Here is a 27,682-nt window from a genome sequence, read left to right as displayed (position 1 = left end):
TATTTCACATGTACATGTGGTAAATAAAGTTTAATCTCTATTGTGTAATTTAGTGGCTCTTGTGGCAGTTTAAATTGACACCATGGACAGCACACGTGTCGCGTTCCTGTGATGTCCTGTTCGTTCACTCGGTGATGTTTGACCCTATGGGGTTTTCCGGTAGTGGGTGGGTCTTGGACCAGAGGGCACAGCCTCAGGATAGAGGGACATCCATTTACAACAGAGATGAGGAGGAATTTATTTAGCCAGAGTAGTGAATCTGTGGAATTCATTGCCGCAGGCAGCTATGGAGGCCAAGTCATTGAGTGTATTTAAAGCAGAGGTTGATAAGTCCTTGATTAGTCAGGGTGTCATAGGTTACAGGGAGAAGGCAGGAGAATGGGGTTGAGAGGAATCATTAGTTAGCCATGATGAAATAGTGGAGCAGACTTGATGGGCTGAAAGGTTTAATTGTGCTCCTGTGTCCTGCGGTTTCATGGCCCCCATTGTTTGTGTCTTCCAGGCCAGCAGCACTCCAACCCTCATGTTCTGGTATACTCGAGTCTTCAATCGCCTGTGGAGGACTGAAGGTGGGAGCAAGAGGTCCTGAACACCATCCGGACTGGTCCTTGCCTCACTCCCCACCCTCTCACCTCCCCTTCCTCGGACACCGAAGCCTACCTCCCTGAGGGACATATGGACGCAGACAGTGTCTGCTTTGGCCTCGCCGGTTTGACGGGGAGCCTCCTGGACCCTGGTTACCACTGGAAGGAGAAAGTGTGACGGTTAGGGAGAAGGCAAGTCACCTACTGAGCACACTGAGACTTTTGGTTTGAACTCCACAGCACAACCCAATATTTGTCTGATTATTTATTTTCTTTTTAAACTTTGACTACTGTTCACGTCCTGGTGCAAGCTTGTGGAAAAGCCAGGCTGCTTATAGATTCTGTTCCAAGGTTGAGAGGAAAAGTTTGTACGTTGTGGTCCTCGGTTTTGAGTGTCACCATCCCATTGTGTCTCTGGAGCGAGAGGACATTGGGGCTACCCTGCCTCCTCACCACATTTCAGGCCGAGTTTTTGTGACCATCCTTCCAGCAACATCCCCCCTGGCCAGACTTTACCTCCTGGATTCCACCTGAGGTAAAACTTGCCTCACTTTTCTTCCAGCAGCAAGTTGTGCTAGAAAGCTGAGAGGGAGGTGCGTGTGTCTGTGTCCAGCATCTGCCACAAGAAATGCCCGCCATCACATTTAACAGCCCCGAAAGGCTGTTCGTGGACCCACAGTGGCTCTTTGACTGTTAGGGGTAGGGGATGGTGGCTGCAAAGCACAGTGGGAGGCATCCTACTTCCCCTACCTCCCATCTCTGTTAAGTTGTATTGCAACAGTGCTCAGGGCAGTGCTCACCCCCCCCCCCCCCCCCATTCTGTATCCAATGAGATATGAGACCTAGGAAGACTTGGCCTCTGCAGGCACAGAATGAGTCTGCCCTGGGACAGATCCTACTTTCAAAATGCCTGCCCTGTCCCCATCTGAAGCTTCAGAAGTACCCAGTGGTGGGTGTTGTGACCGGATGTGTAAAGGGGAATGAAAACCTTCCTCGAGGCTGTAAAGAAATAATATAATCCTCTCTGTTAAGCAGGTTCTCCTGGGCTTCTACGCCCAGCTCCCTTGCTGCAAGTCTCAATACAGAGTGACACCTTTACATTTGGGTACCGCACCACCTGACTGGATTCTACGTAAAAGTGCATACCTGTACTCGGAGCATTTAATATTTCGTTTAAAATATATCTACAATATTTTTTGTTACTTTTTGGGAGTTTTTTGCTTTGTGTGTGAGTTGCCTGCTGTCGCTATGGTCCCAAGGCTGAGAAGGATCATTGTTCCCTCCCTCCCACACACAGACTTCCTGCTACTCTCCGGTTAGGCCCGGCTGGGAGGTTTGCCCCTGGCTTTGTAATGTTAACAAGTGACTGCCTCTAATCACTTGGTTAGCTGTTAAACAGAAATCACTGGAAGTACTCAGCAGGTTGGACATAGGACAGTACAGGCCCTTCAGCCCCACAATGTGGTGCTAGCCCTTTAACCTACTGTAAGATCAGTTTAACCTTTCCCTCCCACATTGCCCTCCATTTTGTTGCATCTATGAGTCTCGTAAATGTCCCCAATGTATCTGCCTGGCAGTGTGTTCCACACGTCCACCAATCTGTGTAAAGGAGGGGAGAAAAACTACCTCTAACTAGCCCAGTATGCTTTCCTCCAATCATTGTAAAATTATGCCCCTTGTGTTAGCCATTCCCACCCTGGCAAAAAGGTCTCTGGGTTTCCACTCATCTCTGCCTTTTATCTTGTCCACCTGTATCATCATTTCTCATGCTCCTCGACTCCAGAGAGGAAAGCCCCAGCTCTCTCAACCTATCCTCAAAGGACATGCTCCCTAATCCAGGCAGCATCCTGCTAAATCTCCTCTGCACCCTCTATAACTTCCACATCCTCCCTATAATGGGGCAATTAGATGTGAACACAATACTCCAAGTGTAAAGTATATTTTTTATTAACATTAAACTACTTTTACCTAGTGTTTTCATTTAAATTTCAATTTCTGGGGGAACTGACGCTTAACCTGGAGGGGTGACAGAGCAGGTGAGAGGGAGCAAGGTGTGGGTATAGCGAGAGAGATCTGAGGATTGGAGTGATGATGACTCAATGGAGGATTACTTTTATAAATGTCACTTTATAAATCTATTTCACTGGAACATTGACCAGCTCTATCTGACGCACGGGGAGATACCGGGGCAGGTGGCCATAAAAAGGTAAGATTTAAGAAGCATCTTAAAGAGAGAAAGTGAGGTAGAGAGACTCGAAGGGAAATTCCAGAGCTCTGAGACACAACTCAGATATTATTTAGAGATACAACACGGAATAGGCCTTTTCAGCCCAGCAACCCACCTATTTAACTCTAGCCTAATCGCAGGGCAATTTACAGTGACCAATTGACCTACTGGCCGGTTTCTCAACTGGACTGTGACTCACGGGGAGAACAGAGAAGCTCCTTGGAAGTGGCACCAGAATTGAACTCGGAACGGCCCGAGCTGTACGAGCATCATTGTGACTGTGGTGCCCTATTGGAGCGTAAGGGGTCCCAGGTAGCATTGTGAGACGGGCAGGTGACCAAGCAGGCATTATTTGCATAGAACGAGATTGGAGAGGTTAAGGTGAACATGTGAACAGGTCAAGGGTGGGTAGGGCAGGCTAGAGGAGTGTCCACATCGTTGGATCCAGAGATGATAATGAAGCTGTGGCTGTGTTGACGGGGAGGGGGGAGGGGGAAGAAAGAGCGGAGCTTCACTGTATCCACCGACGAGCCTGAAACACTCCTCCTGAGACAGGGCGAGATCACTCTCTGCTGAGAGTGTTCTTCCTCCACAACTGGGGCATCTTCAGAGCCTGGGAGTGCTCCCACTGGAGGGGAGCCCGACACTCAGTGCAGTTTCACCGACAGCATCTTCAGAAGCTTTTGGACTGCCTTCCGAAAGTGGACGGCCCAACCTACAGGGAAGAGATAATATCAACAGAGATTCTCTCCCCACGATCTACCCGTGCTTTGAGGTGCCCTTTGCAGACTCGCCCTATTTCCCCTGAAGTACTCTTTACTCTCAGCCTGGGGGAGCATGCAGTGTCCTTTTTTAACCTTGCCTTCTTCCCCCGAAGTACCCCACATCCCAGCTTGGGGGGATCACCTCACATCAGCTTCCTGATCTACAGTCACCTGGCAAGTAGAGGAGAGGGTCACTCCTTGGGCACAGGTGAACTGGCCATTCACAGGCTCAAGTGGTGGGCAGACCAAGGTTCAGACTGCCTGTGTCCCACCGTCCCTGAGCTCGAGTGTGTAAATAGCTTATGAATAATGGGTGGAAAGGTACCCTGCTCCCATGTCTTGTAGTCTTCTCGAGGAATGGGGTTGAGAGGGAAAGCAAATCAGCGATTGATGGGCCAAATGGCCTAATTCTGCCCCTGTGTGTAAAGGTCTTGTGCAGTCCTGATTACTGTATAGTGTTTTGCTCATGAATAAACTCGTTTTTTTTTTAAAAGGAAAAAGCATAGGGAACTCACCCACAGGGAACGAGGCCTTGACTCGCCGGTTCCCAACTGGCTGGGCGTCTCTGAAGTTGTTGACCAATGGCAGACTTGGCACTGTGTCAGCTGACGTGCGGAACAGCCCAGTCCTCAGGGTCTTGAACTGCGGGAGGGAAAGGTTGCTGCTCAGTGCCTTCAACGTTGCCAACACAACAGCCAACCTGTGCACAGTAAGATCTCAAACAGCACTGCTAGCACTTGCCCCTCCCAAGGATAAACCTTGCACGACAATAAGTGAGGTGGAACGGGGGATCTGTGAGTATAGGTCTTGATTCCTTGTAAGTGGCATAGCTGGTAGATAAGCTCATAAAGAGCTCTTTTGGTACATCAGCCTTCGTAAATCAGAGAACTGAAGATCTATAAAACATTGGCAAGACCGTCTTTGGAGTATTGTGTCCAGATTTTGTCCCCTACCTGCAGGAAAGGTATCAATAAGATTGAAAGAGTGCAGAGAAAATTTACAAGGATGTTGCTGGGACTTGGGGACCTGAGTTACAGAGAAAGATCAAATAGGCTGGAACTTTATTCCGTGGAGCAAAGGAGAATGAGGGGCCTTTTGATACAGGTTTGCAAAATTGAAGGTATAATAGGGTAGATGCAATCAGGCTTTTTCCACTGAGGTTGGGTGTGATTAGAACTAGATGTCATAGGTTGAGGGTGAAAGGTGAAATGTTTGAGGGAACCTCTTCATTCAGAGGGTGCAGGTTCAACTTCAACATTTGGAGTCTCATGTAGATAGGGTGGTGAAGAGGGCTTTGGAGTCTCATGTAGATAGGGTGGTGAAGAGGGCTTTGGAGTCTCATGTAGATAGGGTGGTGAAGAGGGCTTTGGAGTCTCATGTAGATAGGGTGGTGAAGAGGGCTTTGGAGTCTCATGTAGATAGGGTGGTGAAGAGGGCTTTGGAGTCTCATGTAGATAGGGTGGTGAAGAGGGCTTTGGAGTCTCATGTAGATAGGGTGGTGAAGAGGGCTTTGGAGTCTCATGTAGATAGGGTGGTGAAGAGGGCTTTTGGAACGCTGGCCTTTATAAATCAAAGCATTGAGTACAGAAGTTGGGATGTAATGCTAAAGTTGTACAAGGCATTGGTAAGGCCAAATTTGGAATATTGTGTGCAGTTCTGGTCACCGAATTATAGGAAAGATATCAATAAATTAGAGAGAGTGCAGAGACGATTTACTAGGATGTTACCTGGGTTTCAGCAATTAAGTTACAGAGAAAGGTTGATCAAGTTAGGTCTCTATTCATTGGAGCGTAGAAGGTTGAGGGGGGATTTGATCGAGGTATTTAAAATTTTGAGAGGGATAGATAGAGTTGACGTGAACAGGCTGTTTCCATTGAGAGTAGGGGAGATTCAAACTAGAGGACATGATTTGAGAGTTAGGGGGCAGAAGTTTAAGGGAAACACGAGGGAGTATTTCTTTACTCAAAGAGTGGAATGAGCTTCCTGTAGAAGTAGTAGAGGCCAGTTCAGTTGTGTCATTTAAGGTAAAATTGGATAGGTATATGGACAGGAAAGGAGTGGAGGGTTATGGGCTGAGTGCAGGTAGGTGGGACTAGGTGAGATTAAGGGTTCGGCACGGACTAGGAGGGCCAAGATGGCCTGTTTCCGTGCTGTGATTGTTATATGGTTATATGGTTATTTATAAGTTTGGGTAAGTACGTGGATGGGAGGGATATGGAGGTCCAGGTGCGGGTTGCTGGGATTAGGCAGAATAACAGTATGGCATGAAGATGGGCCGAAAGGCCTGTTTCTCAGCTGTGGCGCTCTATAACACCCACGCAAAGTGGAATGGGGTCCAAGCATTCCTCTCTTCTCTCCCCCCCCCCCCCCACTCCATCATAGCACCCTGGCTCCAAACCCCACATCCCACCCACTGACACCACCCTCTTCAAGCGCAGGTCCCAGACTAAATCATACCTCAGACAAGCAGTGCCATGAAATGCTGCCGTGTAAAAGGAGGCTGTTCTCCTCATCGTGTTCAATGTGCACCCAATCCCACAGCACAGCCTTCAGCCTATTCCCCTCATTCTTCTCCCTTCCTTTGATGAAGGGTCTCGGCCTGAAGCATCAACTGTTTATTCCCCTCCAAAGATTCTGCCTGACCTGCTGAGATCCTCTTTATGTAGAGTCCCACAAGTTATGGTGCTTGGAGACATCACCTAGGTCCACCGTAATGCTTTCTGAATCCACCTCCCTCCCAAGAAGTGATTCCAAGACCCATCACTTTGTCCAGTCCCCCCATCCCACCCAATCTGACAATTTAATTTCATCTGTCCTCTCTGCTAAGGAGTTCCTACCACCCACCTGGGTTTTAAAAAAGATCTTTTATTTTTATTTGGTTTATTTAGAGGTAGCAATAGTATGCTGACTCTAGTAGAGTTTGATATTAAGATAGAGTAGCAGTTACTGCATTGCTTTTACGAAAGAGTTGGGAGTCCTCGTACAGGATCCCTGTGAGTTCAGCTTGCTGGTTGAGTCATCGGCAAGGCAGGTAAATGTCATGTTGGCATTCATTTAGACAGGACTAGAATTTTAGAGCAAAGGTGTAACATTGAGCTTTTATAAGCCATTGGCCAGGCCTTGTGTAGATTATTGTGCTCAGTTTTGGGCACCTTTATTGAAGAAAGGATGAGTAGACACTGGAGAGGGTTCAGAGAAAGTTTGTGGAAATAATGCTAGGAATAAAAGGGTTATTTATATAAGGAGCATTTAATGACTCTGGGGCTGTACCTGCTGGAGTTTAGGAGAATTGGGGGAGAATCTCATTGAAACCTATTGAATGTTGGTATATTTGTGGGGAAAACAGGAGCACCTGAGGAAACCCATGTGGTCAGAGAAAGAATATAGAAACTCCTCACAGACACCGATGGGGAATGAGACATTGATGGGGTGCAGGGCCAGGCTGCGAAGCAACAAATGGAGCTCGATCTGGCAAAGGAAGGTGATTCACTTTGGAAGTCAGAGTGCAGGGTTAATGGTAGCATTCTCGGTGTGGAGGAAGAGAGGGATCTCGGGGCCCATAGATCAGTCAAAGTTGCCACGCAAGTTGATAGGGTCGTTAAGTTGTACGAAGTGTTGGCCATCATTAGTTGGGGATTTGAGTTTGAGAGCCACGAGATAATGTTGCAGCTCTATAAAACCCTGATTCAACCACACTTGGAGCACCTGTTTGGTTCTGGTCGCCTGATTATAGGAAGGGTGTGGAAGTTTTAGAGAGAGCGCTGAAGAGATTTACCAGGATGCTGTCTGGATTAGAGAGCGTGTCTTGTGAGGAAAGGTTGAACAAGGTAGGACTTTTCCCTTTGGAGTGAAGGAGTATGAGAGGTGACTTGATAGAGGTTTACAAGTTGATGAGATTGATGGTGTGGACAGCCAGTACCTTTTTCCCAGGGTTGAAATGGCTAATACGAAAGGGCATAATTTTAAAGTGAGTGGAGGAAAGCGTGGCTGGGTGGAGTCAGGGGTAGCTTTGTTAATACACTGAAGGGTGTGTGAAATATATTGCCAGAGCAGATACATTGGACTCTTAGATAGGCAGATGGAGGGAAGGATTAAACTTCAGGAGATGGGGACCTGTACTGTGCTGTAGTGATCTGTGTTCCCTGTGATCACTGTCCCTACTTCCACTTTCTTACAAAAAATTATACAATGGTACAGAGAGAGGCCATTTGGCCCATCAGTCAATGTTGGCTGTAACGCTCAACTTTGCATGAATAGCTTTTTCCATTTGTTTAATCCAACAGTGTAACCACCTACTTTCTGTTCCTTGTCCAGTTACCCTTTAAATATATCTGTACGAATCACTTCCTGTATTTTAGAGAGGTAACAGCCCCTCCACCCACCAAACTTCTACTGCCCATTTAAACCCATGTGACCCAATAGCCTACTATATTAACCCGAACACCTTTGGACTGTGGGAGGAAACCGGAGCTCCTGGAGGAAACACACACAGTCATACGGAGAACATACAAACTTCTTACAGGCGGCTGCAGGGATTGAAGTCGTGTTGCTGGCACTGTAGAGTGTTATGCTAACCCGCTACGCTACCATGTCGCCCCAATCCACTTGTGACCCACATCCTCGCCAGCCTTTAGGGGAAGAAGTCACTGTTGGATTTGGAGATGGCCACATACCTGGGAAAGGGATAATAGAACGCGCCGATGGAATATAATCCAGCGGACACTCTGGAAGCAGGGTGGTGTGGTCAGAGAGCCTCGGTAGGTGAAGTATTGGTCCAGTCGTTTAGGGAGCAAGGACCGGATATCAAAAGATGGAATCTCCACCTCCTGACCTGAGGAATCAAGCAACAGCAAGGTTAGTATCAACTCAGTGGGTAAGACAGTAGGACATACGGTACTGTGGAAAAAGTCTTGGGCATGTGTTTATATATAGCTAGCATCTCTAGGATTTTTGCACTACTGTATTTGACAGTGTGGAACGGAGAGAGAGTTTGTAAACCTGGTGGGAGCAAAGGCTGTTGGGTGGAGCACTGGGAGGGGTGTGGAACACGTGGCAGAGGAGTACCACCAGGGTGGGGTAGGGGTGGTACAGGTGCAGACGTACCCAGCCCTGAGAGACCAGGTGAGGTCATTTGATTCAAAACGATCGGTTTAGTAATCACTACAGATGGTCTCTCTAGTGCTCCCCGCTCCTTCCCTCTCCCCTTTTTCCCAACAATGATTCCCCTCTCCCTGTCCCCTTCCCACTGTTGGTCCACAATAGAGACCCAGATCAGTTTTTATGTGTGGCAGCTGTGTAGTTGCTACAGTCCTGTACAAAAGAGTGTGTGTGTGTGTTCCCATCACCCTAACATCCCTCTAGGAGTCAAATTAGACCATTTGGCCCAAGTCTCCACCATTCCATCATGGCTGATTGATTATCCCTCTTGACCTCCTTCTCCTGCCTTTTCCCTGCAACCTTTGACGCCCCAATTAATCAAAAACCATCATCTCCACTTTAAATACAGTCAATAACTTGGCCTCCACAGCTGTATGCGGCAATAAATTTCACAGGTTCACCACCTTCTGACTAAAGAAATTCCTCCTCATCAGTTTTAAAAGGACATGCTTCTCTCTCACTGTCTGAGTCCCACGTACCCCCAGAGGGTAAAGATTAGTTTTATTCGTCACTCATACATTGAAGTTCAGCCCACGTTTGTCACCCGACTTCTGCCGTCAACGTAGCATGCCTACAACTTGCTAGCCCTAACTGTACATCTTTGGTACATGGGAGGAAGCTGGAACACCCGGAGGGATTTTGTGGTCATGGGGAGAACATGCGAACTCCTTACAGACAGCGGTGGGAACTGGACCCGGATCGCTGGCGCTGTAAGGCATTTACACTAGCTACTACACCACCACACCGGAGGGAACTGAACCCCAAATCGCAGATTGCTGGTGCTGTAACCCCCAGTTCGCTGCACTGTCAGAGGGTTGACACGGTGAATTGGGGTCAGAACTAGAAGCAAAAAGGGAAAGGTCTTCCTGACAAATCCCAAAAAATCTGCAGGAAGTCTGAACCAATACAAAGTACTGGATTGGGAAAGAAAACTTAGCAGAATGAGAAGGTACAGGAAATGAAGTTCAGAGTAAACCTACTATCAAAGTATTATATTACCGTCTACTACGTTTTTCTAACAAGTATTTACAGGATGACTCAGAAATGCAATAGAATTTACAGATTGAGGCCTCTGTTGGTCGAGGTTGACCGTAGATATTGTGTCCTAGCTGTCTACGTGATGCACAAGCCAGAGCAGTACAGCATGGAGAGTTAACAGGCTCCCCCTATCAGCACAACTGATGAATCCAAAGGGGCAGTAGATACTGACACAGTCTGGCACCAGCAACGTCGCAGAAGCTGTTAGTTGATGTTGAACTGAACATGACATTGACTGCCTTGAGGATTCCAGCTCCGGATTTTAACTCTGGATTCACTCCCGAAGCCTTCCCCTTGAGTGGGTGGAGCCACAAGGCAGGTCGGGTTTGAGATCAGAGCTTTCCTTCTCCTAAGTGACCTGCCAAGCCCCATCTGCCTGAAGTGACTGGTTTTAAAGCACAGTAACCTTTGCCCCTTCTGTCAGTAGAAACGGTTCCACCAGGCTTAGTAGTTAAGCCACACGTGAAGGCCAGGAGCTGGACTTGATAGCTGTAGGGTGATAATTGTTCCTGAACCGAAGGAGTGGCCTGATATACCTGGGTTATTTTCTGTTGACGGCTGAGGAGAGGTCTGACAGAAGTTTATAAAACTATGAGAGGCATTAGTAGGGTGACAGTCTTTGTTCTCAGGGTAGTAAAATTGAATACTGGAGGATATGCATTTAAAGTGAGAGGAGGCAAGTTTAAAGGGCATGTGTAGAATTCTGCCATGGGGAGCACTCAGTTATGGAGGGGCCGCTGCAGGTGAGCGGAAAAGGCTGCGGAAGGTTGTAAATTCAGCCGGCTCCATCATGGACACTCGCCTCCCCAGCATCGAGGACACTTCAAAAGGTGAAAAGTGGCATCCATCATTAATGCCCACCCCCCTCCCCATCGCTCAGGTCATGCCCTCTTCTCATTGCTACCATCAGGGAGGAGGTGCAGGAGCCGGAAGTGCTCAGTCATAAGGTTTCAAGGGTAGTTTCTTCCCCTCAGCCTTCATATTTCTAAATGAACAGTAAACCCATGTACACTACCTCACTATTTTCCCTCTTTGAAGATGTATATCACTTTATTGCAATTCATAGTTTTTATTATTATGTATTGCAATATACTGCTGTCGCAAAAAAAAAACAAATTTTATGTCCCAAGTCAGTGATATTAAACCTGATTCTGAAGTTTCATTTGCACAGAGACCAGAGGGTGCCTGGAATGGGGTGATGGAGGCAGCTACAGTCGTGACGTTTAGGGAATGGAGAGGTGTGGATCATTGCAGGTGCAAGAGGTTTAATTTATTTTAGCATCATGGGCCAAAGGGCGTGTTCCTATATAACACATACACTGTACTGGAGGAGCTCAGCAGGTCAGGCAGCACTCTTAAGCGGTCACTGTTGTGAGCTGAGACCCTTCAATAGACCTGTTCCTCTGCCCCACCGTGTGTTGAAGAAATAGCCCCACCTTCCTTTCCCATCCTGGTGAAGAATCTCGGCCTGAAACGTCGATTGTTTATTCCTCTCCATAGAAGCTGCCCGACCTGCTGAGTCCCTGTGGGTGTGTGTGCGTGCGCCAAGATTGCCAGCATCTGCAGAACCTCATGTCTATGTTTAAGACACTGTAAACCATGTGAACAGGTGGGGAATGGAGGGATATTGGACCAGGTGCAAACAGAAGGACTGGGTTTAGTTCAGCATCGTGGTCAGCAGAGACATTGTGGGCTGAAGGGCCCAATATGAGCTGTATTGTTCTATATAAGGTCAGGCAGTATCTGCAGAAGGAGATCTACAACCATTTGTCCAGGTAATTGGCAGAGTGTGGTCCCAGTGAGTTTGAGATGATGTATTTTGGGAAGTCAAATAGGGGTAGGTCGTTGGGGAAACGTTGTTAAACACGGGGGCCAAAGTCTGTATTTCCCGAAGCAAGTGACAACACAGGTAGAGATATTAATGTGGACAAAAGATTGGTTTGATGGCTTTGGACCTGAGAGGGGAAAGATCTTGTTGAAACCCAGCTTGTGTTGAAAGGCCTGGTTAGAGTAAACGTGCAGAGGATGTTTCCTGAGTGGGGGAGTCTAGGGCAATGTGAGGAAGGGGCCCTTGGAACAGAGGAGGAGGAGGAGGAATACTCTTTATCGAGAAGGTGGTGAATCTGTAGCAGTGAAGTCCACAGATGGCTGTGGAGGACAAGTTATTGAGTATGTTTAAAACTGAGGGCGATTGGTCAGGACATCAAAGGTCACAGAGAGAACAGTGGGATAGAAGAAATCCTTCAGGATGGTGCTTGAATACAGATAGGGAAGATTTATAGAGTTGAGGGCCAAATGCAGGCAAATTCATGGAGGCTGACGTACCGCCTTGCAGCACTAGTGATTGGGGTTCAATTCCCACCCCTGTCAGTACGTTCTCCTCGGGTTTCCTCCCACAGTCCAAAGACATACAACAAAGGGTTAGTGAGTTCAGGCATGGGCCATCTTCATCCTGTGTCAGTCACTGATGATAACGAAGCTGTTTCAATGTACATGTGACAAATGAAGCTATCTTTAATGCAGGTTGCTAACTTGGTCAACATGGGTGAGTTGGGCCGAAGGGCCTGTTTTCTGGTGGTGTAAACGCATTCCACTAGAAATGAATCCTTCTCTGGTTCTCCCTGCAGCTTCGGACTGACCCCAATGGAGAGGGCTGCAAACCTGACCCAGAGCCAGTGGACTAACGTACTGAGCTAGGACAGCACTGGTGAAGGATAGCCGGGGTTATAGGATGCTTGCAGTGACAGTCTGATGCAGCGGTTCCTGACAGCTGGGGCTCATGGTGTTCGTGCACAGGTGCCTTACCTGCAAATGGGATCGATTCCAAGTGACTCAGGATACTTTCATAAGCTGGATTTTTAAATTTGCCAACCTTAATTAAATAAAAATAAGTGCAATATTAGTACCTTCCCCACAATGTTTGAGGCATTTTGTTCACACAGGAGTTAAGTAAGAACTGGAATTTGATGGTAAATATGGTGGGACAGCAGAAACCTGATTGGTTCATCCTCAGCCAATCAGGAGGGATGGATGACAGGGGGATATAAATGCCACTGGACTAGTCCTGCCCAGGTATCGTCCCTGATGAAAATGGCAGAGTTTGTCTTTGAAACATTGGTTAAAATTGTACACAGATGGAAACCTGAGAAGAGTTTATTCGTAGTAAGGTAGTCTTCATGGACCATTCAGAAAATCTGATGGTGGAGAGGATGAAGCTGTTCCTAAAATGTTGAGTGTGTGTCTTCTGGCTCCTGCACCTCCTCCCTCTGAGATGGCAGCAATGAGATAGTAGCCTGCTTGATGCACCGTCTTTTGAAGACGTCCTCAGTGGTAAGGAGGTTGTACTCGTGATGGAGCAGGCAAGCTTACAACCCTCTGTACGGTCAGGCGGAGATGCAACCTATCAGAATTCTCTCTGTGGCACATCTTTAGAAATGTGTTTGTGTTTGGTGGTTGAGATATTGCTCGGGATTGTTGGAGATGCTCTCTCTCCGGGAAGTGGGAAGCTGCGGCAGAATCAGGAGGTTTGTCATCTCTGGCTTTCTCTGGAATTAGCTGCATGGTCAGCACAGGAGTGACTGGACTGCTCTCCCTTCCATAACTATACCTGGAGCCCTCACTGGAGTGGCACAATTATCTCCCACTTATTTACACCAACAATCCTTCTGTAGAGAAACGTTCCAGAAGTAAACTTATCCTCTGCTACAGAAATAGAATCGGTCTGACAGGGATCACTTTTCAAGGGAGGAGGGGTGTCGACCTCCCAGAGGATCTATCCAACTCAACACACAGTGTAGATCTACCTCATGAGCAGTGTGAGGAGATTTAGTATGTCACTAAAGACTTGCAATCTCTACAGCTGTACTGGTGACATCTTCAAGAGGTGGTGTCTCAGGAGGGGGGGCATCTATTATTAAGGACCCTCATCGCTCAGGATGTACCCTCTTCTCATTACTACCATCAGGGAGGAGGTACAGGAGCCTGAAGATCCACACTCAACATTTTAGGAACAGCTTCTTCCCCTCTGCCATCAGATGTGTGAAGGTCCACAAACACTACCTCATTATTTGTCTTTGTTGTAACTTATTGTAATGTTTGAACTGCTGACACAGTACATTCCGGGACTAGTGTCAGTAATAATGAACCTGATTCTGACTCTGAGAAAGTGGTGCCATCTAATGGCTGGAGGTTAGAGCTGCCCGGTTTACAGTGTAAACTTCACACAGACACAATCTGGAAATCCGAGCAGCGCACACAGTTGGAACTCAGCAGGTCAGGCAACAGTGGTGGAGGGGAATAAACAGTGACCTTTCAGGCAGAGGCCTTTCATGAGCACTGGAAAGGAAGGGGATAAGTTTGCAGGTGAAAGATAAGACCGGGTGAAGGAGCAGGAATCTGATAGGGAAGGGAAGAAGGACAACCCTAGGGAGGTGATAGGAAGGGGTGAGAGAATAACCAGAAGAAGAGTAGGGGGAACTGCTTACATGCAGGATTCCTACTCTAAAGCACGACCGAGACCCATCGAAACCTCACCTCCAGCAGAACTCCCAGGACCACCAGCCCGTCCGCCTTCCTCATGGCCTCTGACAAGTTCTGATATTTCTCCGAGTTGTAATGAACTATGTGCATCTGGGAGAAACAAAAAACAGATTGTAAACACTGCTGTTGTGATCATGGGAACTCTGTGCGAAGTACAGCGAATGTTGAAAGGGTTGTACGGAGTAGATGTGGAAAGGCTGTTTCCCTCAGTGGGTGAGTCCAGGACAAGAGGTCACAGTCTTAGAATTAGAGGATACCCATTTAAAACAGATGAGGAGAAATTTTTTTAGCCAGAGGGTGGTGGATTTATGGAATTTGTTGCCACATGCAGCTGTGGAGGCCCAGTCATTGAGGGTGTTTAAGGAGGAGATTGACAGGTATCTATTAGTCAGAGTATCAAGAGATATGGGGGGAGAAAAGCCAGAAATCGGAATTAGACATAGAATAGTTTAGCTAATGGTGGAGTGGTGGAGCAGACTTGATGGGCCGAATGACCTACTTCTGCTCCTTTGTCTTGTGATCTTGCCGTTCAGCCACTGGGGCGTCAGTTTTTGGATTTTGGAAACCCTCAGCGGGGTGGCTGAGGAAGGTGGCTCCCGTGGATCAAGGAGAACCAGGACCGTTTCAGACTAGTGTTGATCAGAGACTCCCGGAACGCAGTGACCATCAAACACCCGTCTACCATCATCTCATTTTAGTCCCCACATCCAGCAGCTTCCCCCAGGCTCTACCCTCTCACTCAGGACTATGGGAGGAGGGACCACGAAGGGGCCAGAGTTTGCAAAGCAGAGCTGGGGAAGAGTAACAAGCCCATTAAAGACGGGAGCAGAATTTGGCCCATCATCATTCCATCATGGCTGATTTATCCCACTCTTCTACCTTCTCTCCGTAATCACACTAACCCTAACCCGAACGTCTTCGAATGTGGGAGGAAACTGGAGCACCCGGAGGAAATCTGCACAGTAACGGGGAGAATGTGCAGACTCCTTACAGACAGCGGTGGGAATTGAATTTGGCTCATTGGCTCCATAAAGCATTACACTAACCACTGCACCACCGTGTTACTCCCATGTTTAGCCTGAATTTGTTCCAACTCGGTCCGGGGCTGTGTGAGATGCGGACTGAAGGGGAAGTGGCCATTACAGTGGTCCCTGGTGACAAGCATGAGAGGCTTTCACCCGAGCCATCACCCCGACGTTTAAACTCTGTCCCTGGAGTAAGGGTCAGAGGGGAACGCTGTAGTCAAAGGTTTCGGTGGATGGGAGAAGGGGATGAGGGGGCAAAGGTTCCTACCTCGGCAGGTGCCCTCTCTCCGTCAACGAGGTGCTCCGATCCACTGGGCCACACCAGGCTCCCCCAGTGGAAGTGGAGCTGCGCAGCTCGGAACTTCCGGGGCAAGCTGCTGATGTACATGGTGGATGGGAGGTCCATCCGCACTGCAGGGAGGGAGCAAGAGGGCAGTTAGAGAGTAGAGCACGGACAAACTCTCCTCCTCTGATGACCAAATCACACCAGTGGCCATCTGTCTCACACACAGACCTTTACTTGCCATAGATCAGGAATTTGTTGTGGTGCGTAAACAACATTCAAGTTATAAAGAATAAATAATATGAAAATAAAGGGGTTAAAGTCTGGACATGGAATAAAATATGCATAAATGCCATCACATATTTACAATGTTAAGGGCATTATAGAAGTGGTTTAAGGTGCTTGCAGAGGGGACAGGGGTAACAGATAGAGGGAGGGTGGGGTGGCAAAGTACAATGGTTGATCAGATTAACTGCCTAGAGGGAGAAACTTTTAAGATGCGTGATTTTTGTTTTAATAGCCGTGTAGCGCTTTCCAAAACAGAGTGTTCGGAAAAGGCAGTTTGCAGTTTCCAATGTTGCTGTGATTACAGTACCCACATTTATTTCCAATTCCAATGAGGTTCATTTGTTTTCTCTCCCTCCCCTTCCTCCTCCCCCTTCCTCCACATCTCTCTCTCTCTCCCCCTCCTACTCCCTGCCCTATCCCTGACCCCCGCCCCTACACCCCTACCCTATCCCTGTTACCTCCCACTGTCTCCTGTACACCCCACCTGATCTGTGACCCCTCCTCATCCCTGTGTCCCCCTCCCTCCTACACCCCACCCCATCTCAATGCCACCCTGCCTTACGCCCGCCTTCTCTTGTTACCCTCTCCAGTCTAATTGACATTCAGCTGCTCCCCCTTTGTCCCTTTCTCTCCTCCTGATCCATTCAGCAACTTCTACACCCCTGCTCTGCCCATCACCCACACCCCCCACTAGATCCCCCCTCAGCCGTTTCCATCTACCTTATCCATCTCCATTATGCCCTACCTCCCTCTTCTATCAGATTCCACCCTCTGCTGCCCCTCGTCACCTCTGTCTGCCTATCACTACTCCTCACCCATCACCTCCCACCCTCTGTCACTATTCCCACTCTCCCTTCATCCATCTGCCTATTCACTTTACTTCTCAGCCCCAGTCTCCTGCCTTCTCACACTATCCCTTCATACCCTGACTAATCTATCAACCTCTGCCTTAAATATACATACAGACTTGGCCTTTGCAAAGAATTCCATGGATTCACCATTCTCTGGCTAAAGAAATTCCTCCTCATCTGGGTTGTAAATGGACGCTCCTCTATTCCAAGGCCGTATGCTCTGGTCTTAGACCTGAAACAGCGTCCCTATCCCTTCACAGATGCTGCCTGACCTGTGGATGAGTGGAGGAGGGTTGGCGGAATGATGGGTAACATGGGGAGAATATGATGTTAACGTAATGGCCGGCACAGAGTTGATGGGCTGAAGGGCCTGTTTCTGTTGTGTATCTCTCTCGCTTTCTCGGGCTCGGAATGTGTTGAAGATGTGGACGAGAGGGAGAGAAGACATTCAGCTCACAGTGAGGACCATTCCAGTTGGCTTCAGTACATCACCCGGTGAGCAAGGTGACCAAAACAGTGGGAACGCCAGATGGGGAGGGGATCCCAAACCCGGCTGTAAAAGGAAGAGGGTCGGGTATAAGGCCGGCAACCCCATCCCATAAAAACCCAGAGCCACAGAACCTTATCCCCGGGATAGTAAGGGTCCTTGCCCAGGTTGTGGTGGAGCCATAGGGGTCAGTCAACCTTCTATCGGCCCAGGACAGAGGCTCTGGTGAGCTGCTGTCGGCAGGGCCTTTCACCCAGTAAAGATGGTGTGGAGTGGGTTGTGGTACATTACAGGAACCATCGAAGTCTCTGCTGACCAAGATGCCAATTTAATCCCAGCTGCCTGCATGTGGTCCATATTGTGGGCACGTGGACTGCCCAGTTCCATACTCACTGATCTGATTTGATGCAAAACACTGTACATATGACAAATGAAGCTTATTTTTTCAAATCCCCCCGTTCATGTCCCTGCATCTGAAAGGCAGCGGTCAATGCAGCTTCCTCACCTGTGTGGCCGTTGTTGGAGAGGGTGAAGGCGTCACAGGATGGGTCACTGTAACCGCTTAACCGAACGGCTTTCAGCGAGCGGTCATACTGGGCATTCAGCGTCTGGATGTTGATGGGGGACTGCGCTTCCTTGCCGCAGTACACAAACTCTTCCTGCCAGTGTTTGACTCCCAGAGGACCTGGAGAATTGACATTGGTGACGTTTTGTTTAATATCGACACGTGTGCTGAGTTACAGTGAGAAACATCTGGTTGCAGGCAGCACAACCCGCTGCCGGAATCTTCAAAACGTGGTGCCTCAAAAAGGCGACAACAACGCTCACCACCTGAGTCACGTCCTCTGCTCATTGCTACTGTCGAGGAGGAGATACAGGAACCTGAGGAGCCACACTCAATGATTCAGGAACTGTTACTTCCCCTCTGCCATCAGATGGCCCCACAGTTAGCGCGATGCCATTACAGCTCGGGGCATCAGAATCCAGAGTTCGATTCTGATAAGGAGTCAGTATGCCCTCCCCAGTGAACGTAGGGGTTTCCCCTGGGCATTCTGGTTTCCTCCCACAGTGCGCTGTATCTCTAGTAAATAAATAGATTTCTGTATGGTCCATTAACCCCTACAATTTTTTGCATCATTTATTTATATGTATAATTTGAGGAGAGTTAATGTATTTGCACTGTACTGCTGTCATACAGTAACTACTGACACGACACCAAAATCAATGATAATATATCAAAGGTTCGAAAAACTAGGTAATGATAGAGATGTAGAAGATTATAAGGCTAGCAGAAAGGAGTTTAAGAATGTAATTAGGAGAGCCAGAAAGGGCCATGAGAAGGCCTTGACGGACAGGGTTAAGGAAAACCACAGGGCATTCTACAAGTATGTGAAGAGAAAGAGGATAAGACGTGAGAGAATAGGACCTATCAAAAGTGACAGTGGAAAAGTGTGTATGGAACCAGAGGGAAATGCAAAGGTACTTAATGAGTACTTTGCTTCAGTATTCACTATGGAAAAGGATCTTAGTGATTGTAGTGATGACTTGCAGTGGACTGAAAAGTTTGAGCATGTAGATATTAAGGAAGAGGTTGTGCTGGAGCATTTGTTGGATAAGTCACCGAGACTGGACGAGATGTACCCCAGTTTACTGTGGGAGGCGAGGAAGGAGATTGCTGAGCCTCTGGCGATGATCTATGCATCATCAATGGGGACAGAAGAGGTTCTGGAGGATTGGAGGGTTGCGGATGTTGTTCCCTTGTTCAAGAAAGGGAGCAGAGATAGCCCAGGAAATTATAGACCAGTGAGTCTTACTTCAGTGGTTGGTAAGTTGATGGAGAAAATCCTGAGAGGCAGGATTTATGAACATTTGGAGAGGAGTAATATGATTAGGAATAGTCAGCATGGCTTTGTCAAGGGCAGTTCGTGCCTTACGAGCCTGATTGAATTTTTTGAGGATGTGACTGAACATATTGATGAAGGAAGAGCAGTAGATGTAGTGAATATGGATTTCAGCGAGGCATTTGATAAGGTACCCCATGCAAGGCTTATTGAGAAAGTAAGGAGGCATGGGATCCAAGGGGACATTGTTTTGTGGATCCAGAACTGGCTTGCCCACAGAAGGCAAAGAGTGGTTGTAGACGAGTCACATTCTGCATGGAGGTCGGTCACCAGTGGTGTGCCTCAGGGATCTGTTCTGGGACCCCTACTCTTCATGAGTTTTATAATGACCTGGATGAAGAAGTGGAGGGATGGGTTAGTAAATTTTCTGATGACACAAAAGTTGGAGGTGTTGTGGAGGGCTGTCAGAGGTTACAGCGGGACATTGATAGGATTCAAAACTGGGCTGAGAAGTGGCAGATGGAGTTCAACCCAGATAAGTGTGAGGTGGTTCATTTTGGTAGGTCAAATATGATGACAGAATATAGCATTAATGGCAAGACTCTTGGCAGTGTGGAGGATCAGTGGGATCTTGAGGTCCAAGTCCACAGGATGCTCAAAGCTGCTACGCAGGTTGACTGTGGTAAGAAGGCATACGGTGCATTGGCCTTCATCAACTGTGGGATTGAGTTTAACAGCCGAGAGGTAATGTTGCAGCTATATAGGACCCTGGTCAGACCCCACTTGGAGTACTGTGCTCAGTTCTGGTCGCCTCACTACAGGAAGGATGTGGAAGCCATAGAAAGGGTGCAGAGGAGATTTACAAGGATGTTGCCTGGATTGGGGAGCATGCCTTGTGAAAACAGGTTAAGTAACCTCATCCTTTTGTCCTTGGAGTGACGGAGGATGAGAGGTGACCTGATAGAGGTATATATGATGATGAGAGGCATTGATCGTGTGGATAGTCAGAGGCTTTTCCCCAGGGCTGAAATGGCTAGCACAAAAAGGTACAGTTTTAAGGTGCTTGGAAGTAGGTACAGAGGAGATGTCAGGGGCAAGAGAGTGGTGAGTGCCCTGCTGGTGACAGTGGTGGAGGCAGATACGATAGGGTCTTTTAAGAGACTCCTGGACAGGGACATGGAGCTCAGAAGAATAGAGGGCTATGGGAAACCCTAAGTAATTTTTTAAGGTAAGGACATGTTCGGCACGGCATTGTGGGCTGAAGGGCCTGTATTGTGCTGTAAGTTTTCTATGTTTCTATATCTGATTCTGGTTCTCGATTACATGGAGGCAGTAAAAACTAGAACAGGGTGTTGGAGTTACAGGGACATGCAGTGCAGCACAGGCAGCGTACAAGAATGACGACCAGAGCGATTGGGGGATCAAGGCACACACAAAATGCTGGAGGAATTCAGCAGGTCAGGCAGCATCTATAGAAATGAATAAATGGTCGACGTTTCAGACCGAGACCCTTCTTCAGGACTTAAGGCCAGAATAAAACTGTGGGGGGAGGGAAGGGGGACGAGCGTGAAGGTAATGGGAGGTGTTGTCATGTGAGGAGTACAGGTGGATGTGAAGTAGTCTTTTTATTCGACAAAGTGAGACAGGCATCGTATGGAGATGTTCTCGGAGGAAGAGGCTACACGGCATTGTATGTGCCAAAGATCAAAGGACAATTTCATATTTACGAAGCACCCACGATGCTTTCTGTGAGCTACTCACAACCTTCACACCCACACCGCAGACACCTAAATGCATTTAATCAGCATTGTCTGGCCTTCCCATTAGCCGTGATTCACGGCTTTAAGGGACCCACTGTTCAGAGCTGCATTTTAAATTTAATCTACACTCTTCCTATCTGAAGATCAGTGGCTGAAGCTATTTGCTTTATGTCCTAACCACCCCACCCCACAAAAAAACAGAAACGGCCCAAAGCCGGACCTCCTCTCGGCACTTCCTGGACAAAAACAAATTTGTACCAGGAAAGGCCAACGTAAGGCAGTGAAGCCAGGTGATGGAGGAGAGGATAGATGAAATAGTTAGAGAGCTCAAGATGAAGGAATCTGATCAGAGAGGGGAGCGGACTATGGAAGACAGGGGAGGAGGTGATGTATGTATGTGTGTGTAGGCCTCCGTTAGTCTTGCTAGACCATGGATTTGCACCTTGGAAAGTTTCCAGGGCACAAGCCTGGGCAAGGTTTTTTCATGGAAAAGAAATGCAGTTGCTCCACGCCATTAGGACCCATTCAGCTTGGCACAGGAGTCGTCACAAAGCAATGTGTGGTTAAGTGCCTTGCAGCCTCAGCCAAGGCTTCAGATCACTAGATCTTAGTGGCCTTAACCACTTGGCCACTCCTCACAGGAGGGGATAGGCAGGTGAGGAAAAGGGGTAAGAGGCCAAGAGTAGCCCTGATAACCGCTCTCCCTGACTCTGGCGTACGTGTTCTCAGGAGAGAGAGAGAGCCAGCAGGGCGGGAAGATTCATCATCGTGTTGGCTGCTTTCCTGATGCAGCAGGGGGTGTGGACAGGGGCTCGTTCCTGCTAAGGTGAACCCTGAACGTGGCTGGCAGTAAAACTCACACAAAGTCCCGGTCGGGCGCCCTGAACCTGGTTCAACAACACTGCTGTCTCCCTGACTTGGCTTTTTTTTTAATTTAAGGCTACAGTTTGGAAGCTGGTCCCCCAGCAACCCCCGATTTAACCCCAGCCTAATCTCAGGACAAGTTACAATGACCAATTAAACCCCTGTCCAGTACGTCTGTGGACTGCGGGAGAAAACCTGACCATCGGGAGGAAACGCGGACCAGAAACACGCCAACTCTTCACGGCACTGAACTCCGGAGCCCGGAGACGTAATAGCGTCACGCTGACTGCTGCGTTACCGTGATCCGCTTGGCTTGCAGCAATCCCCGCAGCCCACATTTCACATACCTTTCTAACCAACATCTGATACCTCTGATCACCCTTCCACATCTCGGTCCTCCTGTAACTCCAGTCACTTCATCGTCCCGGATTCCCGTCGTTGCCGGGATCCCAGGTCTGCAATTCCCTTGAATCTTGTATCCGGGGTCAGACACAGAGTGAAACTCCCTCTACACCGTCCCATCACACACTCCCGGGGTTAGACACAGAGTGAAACTCCCTCTACACCGTCCCATCGCACACTCCCGGGGTCAGACACAGAGTGAAACTCCCTCTACACTGTCCCATCACACACTCCCGGGGTCAGACACAGAGTGAAACTCCCTGCACACTGTCCCATCACACACTCCCGGGGTGAGACACAGAGTGAAACTCCCTCCACACCGTCCCATCACACACTCCCGGGGTTAGACACAGAGTGAAACTCCCTCTACACTGTCCCATCACACACTCCCGGGGTTAGACACAGAGTGAAACTCCCTCTACACCGTCCCATCACACACTCCCGGGGTCAGACACAGAGTGAAACTCCCTCTACACCGTCCAATCACACACTCCCGGGGTCAGACACAGAGTGAAACTCCCTCTACACTGTCCCATCACACACTCCCAGGGTCAGACACAGAGTGAATCTCCTCCACACTGTCCCATCACACACTCCCGAGGTCAGACACAGAGTGAAACTCCCTCTACACCGTCCCATCACACACTCCCGGGGTCAGACACAGAGTGAAACTCCCTCCACACCGTCCCATCACACACTCCCGGGGTTAGACACAGAGTGAAACTCCCTCTACACTGTCCCATCACACACTCCCGGGGTTAGACACAGAGTGAAACTCCCTCTACACCGTCCCATCACACACTCCCGGGGTCAGACACAGAGTGAAACTCCATCTACACCGTCCCATCACATACTCCCGGGTCAGACACAGAGTGAAACTCCCTCTACACCGTCCCATCACACACTCCCGGGGTCAGACACAGAGTGAAACTCCCTCTACACCGTCCCATCACACACTCCCGGGGTTAGACACAGAGTGAAACTCCCTCTACACCGTCCCATCACACACTCCCGGGTCAGACACAGAGTGAAACTCCCTCCACACCGTCCCATCTCACTCTCCCGGGGTCAGACACAGAGTGAAGCTCCCTCCACACCGTCCCATCACACACTCCCGGGGTCAGACACAGAGTGAAACTCCATCCACACCGTCCCATCACACACTCCCGGGATCAGACACAGAGTGAAGCTCCCTCCACACTATCCTATCACACACTCCCGGGGTCAGACACAGTGAAACTCCCTCTACACCTCCCATCACAGACTCCCGGTGTCAGACACAGAGTGAAACTCCCTCTACACTGTCCCATCACACACTCCCGGGGTCAGACACAGAGTGAAGCTCCCTCTACACCGTCCCATCACACACTCCCAGGGTCAGATACAGAGTGAAACTCCCTCCACACCGTCCCATCACACACTCCCGGGGTCAGACACAGAGTGAAGCTCCCTCCACACTGTCCCATCACACACTCCCAATGTCAGACACATAGTGAAGCTCCCTCCACACAGTCCCATCACACACTCCCGGGGTCAGACACAGAGTGAAGCTCCCTCCACACTGTCCCATCACACACTCCCGGGGTCAGACACAGAGTGAAGCTTCCTCCACACCATCCCATCACACACTCCCGGGGTCAGACACATAGTGAAGCTCCCTCCACACAGTCCCATCAGACACTCCCAAGGTCAGACACATAGTGAAGCTCCATCCACACAGTCCCATCACACACTCCCGGGGTCAGACACAGAGTGAAACTCCCTCCTCACCGTCCCATCACACACTCCCGGGGTCAGACACAGAGTGAATCTCCCTCCACACCGTCCCATCACACACTCCCGGGGTCAGACACAGAGTGAAACTCCCTCCACACCGTCCCATCACACACTCCCGGGGTCAGACACAGAGTGAAACTCCCTCCACACCGTCCCATCACACACTCCCGGGGTCAGACACAGAGTGAAACTCCCTCCTCACCGTCCCATCACAGACTCCCGGGGTCAGACACAGTGTGAAGCTCCCTCTACACCTTCCCATCACACACTCCCGGGGTCAGACACAGAGTGAAACTCCCTCCACACCGTCCCATCACACACTCCCGGGGTCAGACACAGTGTGAAGCTCCCTCCACACCGTCCCATCTCACTTTCCCGGTGTGTTGGGGATTAATAAACAGGGAACCTGGAACTGGAGCGAATCCGCGTGTTGATGTTTCTAGTGAAACTTACCGTCGTATTCCCAGTGGGAAGCTGTGGAGGAAAAGATCGGGAATTAGATTCGCAGATTGTTGCAGTGTATGGTTTTGTCAGAATCCTCGATGTAGGAGCTGGAGCGGACTTCGTTTTACAAATTAGGGCCTCGGGTCCCCACCTCGGCACAAAAAAATCTCCAAAATACTCAAATGACCTTACCCCCTTCTTGCACCCCACGTCCCCAGAAGCGCAGCGCTCCCACCTTACCGCCCCGCCCCTCGGCACGGGGCTCCCTCCTCACCGCCCCGTCCCTCGGCACGGGGCTCCCTCCTCACCGCCCCGCCCCTCGGCACGGCGCTCCCTCATCACCACCGCCCCTCGGCACGGGGCTCCCTCCTCACCGCCCCGTCCCTCGGCACGGGGCTCCCTCCTCACCGCCCCGTCCCTCGGCACGGGGCTCCCTCCTCACCGCCCCGTCCCTCGGCACGGGGCTCCCTCCTCACCGCCCCGCCCCTCGGCACGGCGCTCCCTCATCACCACCGCCCCTCGGCACGGGGCTCCCTCCTCACCGCCCCGTCCCTCGGCACGGGGCTCCCTCCTCACCGCCCCGTCCCTCGGCACGGGGCTCCCTCCTCACCGCCCCGTCCCTCGGCACGGGGCTCCCTCCTCACCGCCCCACCCCTCGGCACGGGGCTCCCTCCTCACCGCCCCGTCCCTCGGCACGGGGCTCCCTCCTCACCGCCCCGTCCCTCGGCACGGGGCTCCCTCCTCACCGCCCCGTCCCTCGGCACGGGGCTCCCTCCTCACCGCCCCGCCCCTCGGCACGGCGCTCCCTCATCACCACCGCCCCTCGGCACGGGGCTCCCTCCTCACCGCCCCGTCCCTCGGCACGGGGCTCCCTCCTCACCGCCCCGTCCCTCGGCACGGGGCTCCCTCCTCACCGCCCCGTCCCTCGGCACGGGGCTCCCTCCTCACCGCCCCACCCCTCGGCACGGGGCTCCCTCCTCACCGCCCCGTCCCTCGGCACGGGGCTCCCTCCTCACCGCCCCGTCCCTCGGCACGGGGCTCCCTCCTCACCGCCCCGTCCCTCGGCACGGGGCTCCCTCCTCACCGCCCCACCCCTCGGCACGGGGCTCCCTCCTCACCGCCCCGTCCCTCGGCACGGGGCTCCCTCATCACCACCGCCCCTCGGCACGGGGCTCCCTCACCGCCCCGTCCCTCGGCAAGGGGCTCCCTCCCCACCGCCCCGTCCCTCGGCACGGGGCTCCCTCCCCACCGCCCCGTCCCTCGGCACGGGGCTCCCTCCCCACCGCCCCGTCCCTCGGCACGGGGCTCCCTCCTCACCGCCCCGTCCCTCGGCACGGGGCTCCCTCCTCACCGCCCCGTCCCTCGGCACGGGGCTCCCTCCTCACCGCCCCGCCCCTTGGGACGGCGCTCCCTCCTCACCGCCCCACCGCCCCGCCCCTCGGGACGGCGCTCCCTCCTCACCGCCCCGCCCCTTGGGACGGCGCTCCCTCCTCACCGCCCGCCCCTTGGGACTGCGCTCCCTCCTCACCGCCCCGTCCCTCGGCACGGGGCTCCCTCCTCACAGCCCCGCCCCTCGGCACGGGGCTCCCTCCCCACCGCCCCGCCCCTCGGCAAGGGGCTCCCTCCTCACCGCCCCGCCCCTCGGGACGGCGCTCCCTCCTCACCGCCCCGTCCCTCGGCACGGGGCTCCCTCCCCACCGCCCCGCCCCTCGGCACGGGGCTCCCTCCCCACCGCCCCGTCCCTCGGCACGGGGCTCCCTCATCACCACCGCCCCTCGGCACGGGGCTCCCTCCTCACCGCCCCGTCCCTCGGCACGGGGCTCCCTCCTCACCGCCCCGTCCCTCGGCACGGGGCTCCCTCCCCACCGCCCCGCCCCTCGGCACGGGGCTCCCTCCCCACCGCCCCGTCCCTCGGCACGGGGCTCCCTCCCCACCGCCCCGTCCCTCGGCACGGGGCTCCCTCCCCACCGCCCCGTCCCTCGGCACGGCGCTCCCTCCACGCCACCCCGTCCCTCGGCACGGGGCTCCCTCCTCTCCGCCCCGTCCCTCGGCACGGGGCTCCCTCCCCACCGCCCCGTCCCTCACTGTTGCACACCTTCCGGCAGCGAAGCCCACAATGTTATGCCGAACAATTTAAATTAGTAATCAAATGGTCAATTAAACTAACTTCTGCCTACAAAACATCCACACCCTTCCATCCTCCTCACGTTGATGCGCCTATCGAAACGGCTCTTAAAAGCTGCCACTGACTTTGCCTCCAACACCGCGTTCCCGGCATCCGACACTCGGAGTAAAAACCTTTCCCCTCATTTTCCCTCTGACCCTCTCAGCTGCCGTGCATTCCCTCTGGTATTACACATTTCAACCCTGTCCAACCCTCTCATCTCTGTCAGATCTCCGCTCAGCCTCCGGCGCTCCAGAGGGGCCTCTCATGCCCCCTCAACCAGGCAGCACCCCGGTAAACCTCTTCTGCGCCCTCCCCAGAACCTCGACATCTTTCCCAGAATGGGCGAGCAGACGCACAGCAAAACTCCAGATGCGAGATGTTAATGACAGCTTTCCGCCAGCCGGCAGATTAGAGCTCTGGAAAGGTGTCTCTCCCTCTGACATCTGTTTCCAAAATAAGCGAGAACAGCCACGGGACTGTGCTTAAAAAAACCCTTATTTCCCTAACTCTGGTTAGACACACCCAGGACTCTGCTAGCGGACAACTCGGTGGCCCAGAGGGGGAAGAGCTTTCAGGGCGGCGAAGGTCAGAACCCGAGAGGCCGGGGTACCGGAATCCGGAGCGACACGCAAACTGCTGGAGTTTCTCAGCGGATCGAGCAGCGTCCGTGGGGGCAGAGCAAACCGTGGACATTTCGGGTCGAGATCCACCCCGCCGCCCCACCGCATCAGGATTCTCCCGAAGCGTCAGCAATTTCTCTGCCCTCCACAGATGCTGATCGGTCCAGCAGGCACTGTGAGGATGATACTCTGGGGTCACAGAGGGGAGAGGGGGAGAGAGGGGGAAGAGGAAGGGAAAAGGAGAGATAAAGGACAGGGAGAGAGAGGGGAGAGAGCAGAAGAGGAAGAGAAAGAGAGGGAAGAGAGAGAACGGGAGAGAGGGCGAGGCTGCGTTAGATTGGGATCCCTTTACTCAGAAACCTCGGGCAGATTGATCAGCGGTGTACTGTACAAGACCCTCCAGATCCCCGGCCTGGGTGAGAACCGATTCCCCGCAAAGTCACGAAGAATGACAAAGGGAACACCACAAAATTCAGTCGAAGGAAGACGAAACGGGGAGATTTGATTCTCAATGAAAACCCTCTCCTACACAGGGACAGTGTCCACACTTCCACCCTGGGGAAAC

The 27,682-nt window shown here is 51.3% G+C and overlaps 2 protein-coding genes across 6 annotated transcripts in view; one reads left to right on the top strand and one right to left on the bottom strand.

Annotated features, from left to right (window-relative positions):
• LOC132399608 (gamma-secretase subunit APH-1A-like) overlaps positions 1-2,556 on the top strand; it is a 23,448-nt gene extending 20,892 nt beyond the window's left edge. The window contains exon 7 of the mRNA XM_059980150.1: positions 503-2,556. Coding sequence (XP_059836133.1) covers positions 503-567 — 65 coding nt within the window. The 3' untranslated portion in view covers positions 568-2,556. The remainder of the gene's footprint in view (positions 1-502) is intronic.
• The window catches only part of LOC132399605 (carbonic anhydrase 14-like), a 25,587-nt gene continuing 412 nt past the window's right edge, over positions 2,508-27,682 (bottom strand). Inside the window, exons 1-9 of one of the 5 annotated variants that reach the window (XM_059980142.1) lie at positions 26,498-26,835; positions 24,340-24,360; positions 17,749-17,928; positions 15,603-15,745; positions 14,304-14,399; positions 12,576-12,642; positions 8,249-8,406; positions 4,091-4,217; positions 2,508-3,526 (exon numbers count right to left, since the gene is read on the bottom strand). In XM_059980142.1, coding sequence (XP_059836125.1) covers positions 3,459-3,526; positions 4,091-4,217; positions 8,249-8,406; positions 12,576-12,642; positions 14,304-14,399; positions 15,603-15,745; positions 17,749-17,928; positions 24,340-24,360; positions 26,498-26,528 — 891 coding nt within the window. In that variant the 5' untranslated portion in view covers positions 26,529-26,835 and the 3' untranslated portion in view covers positions 2,508-3,458. Of the gene's footprint in view, positions 3,527-4,090; positions 4,218-8,248; positions 8,407-12,575; positions 12,643-14,303; positions 14,400-15,602; positions 15,746-17,748; positions 17,929-24,339; positions 24,361-24,638; positions 24,706-25,448; positions 25,492-26,497; positions 26,836-27,682 lie in introns of those variants that run through there. The other 4 variants (XM_059980145.1, XM_059980143.1, XM_059980144.1 and 1 more) reach the window with 4 other exon arrangements.

This window comes from Hypanus sabinus, chromosome 9 (assembly GCF_030144855.1).
Source record: "Hypanus sabinus isolate sHypSab1 chromosome 9, sHypSab1.hap1, whole genome shotgun sequence".
In the NCBI taxonomy this organism is placed as follows: domain Eukaryota; kingdom Metazoa; phylum Chordata; class Chondrichthyes; order Myliobatiformes; family Dasyatidae; genus Hypanus; species Hypanus sabinus.
This window is presented reverse-complemented; position numbering and strand designations above follow the sequence as displayed.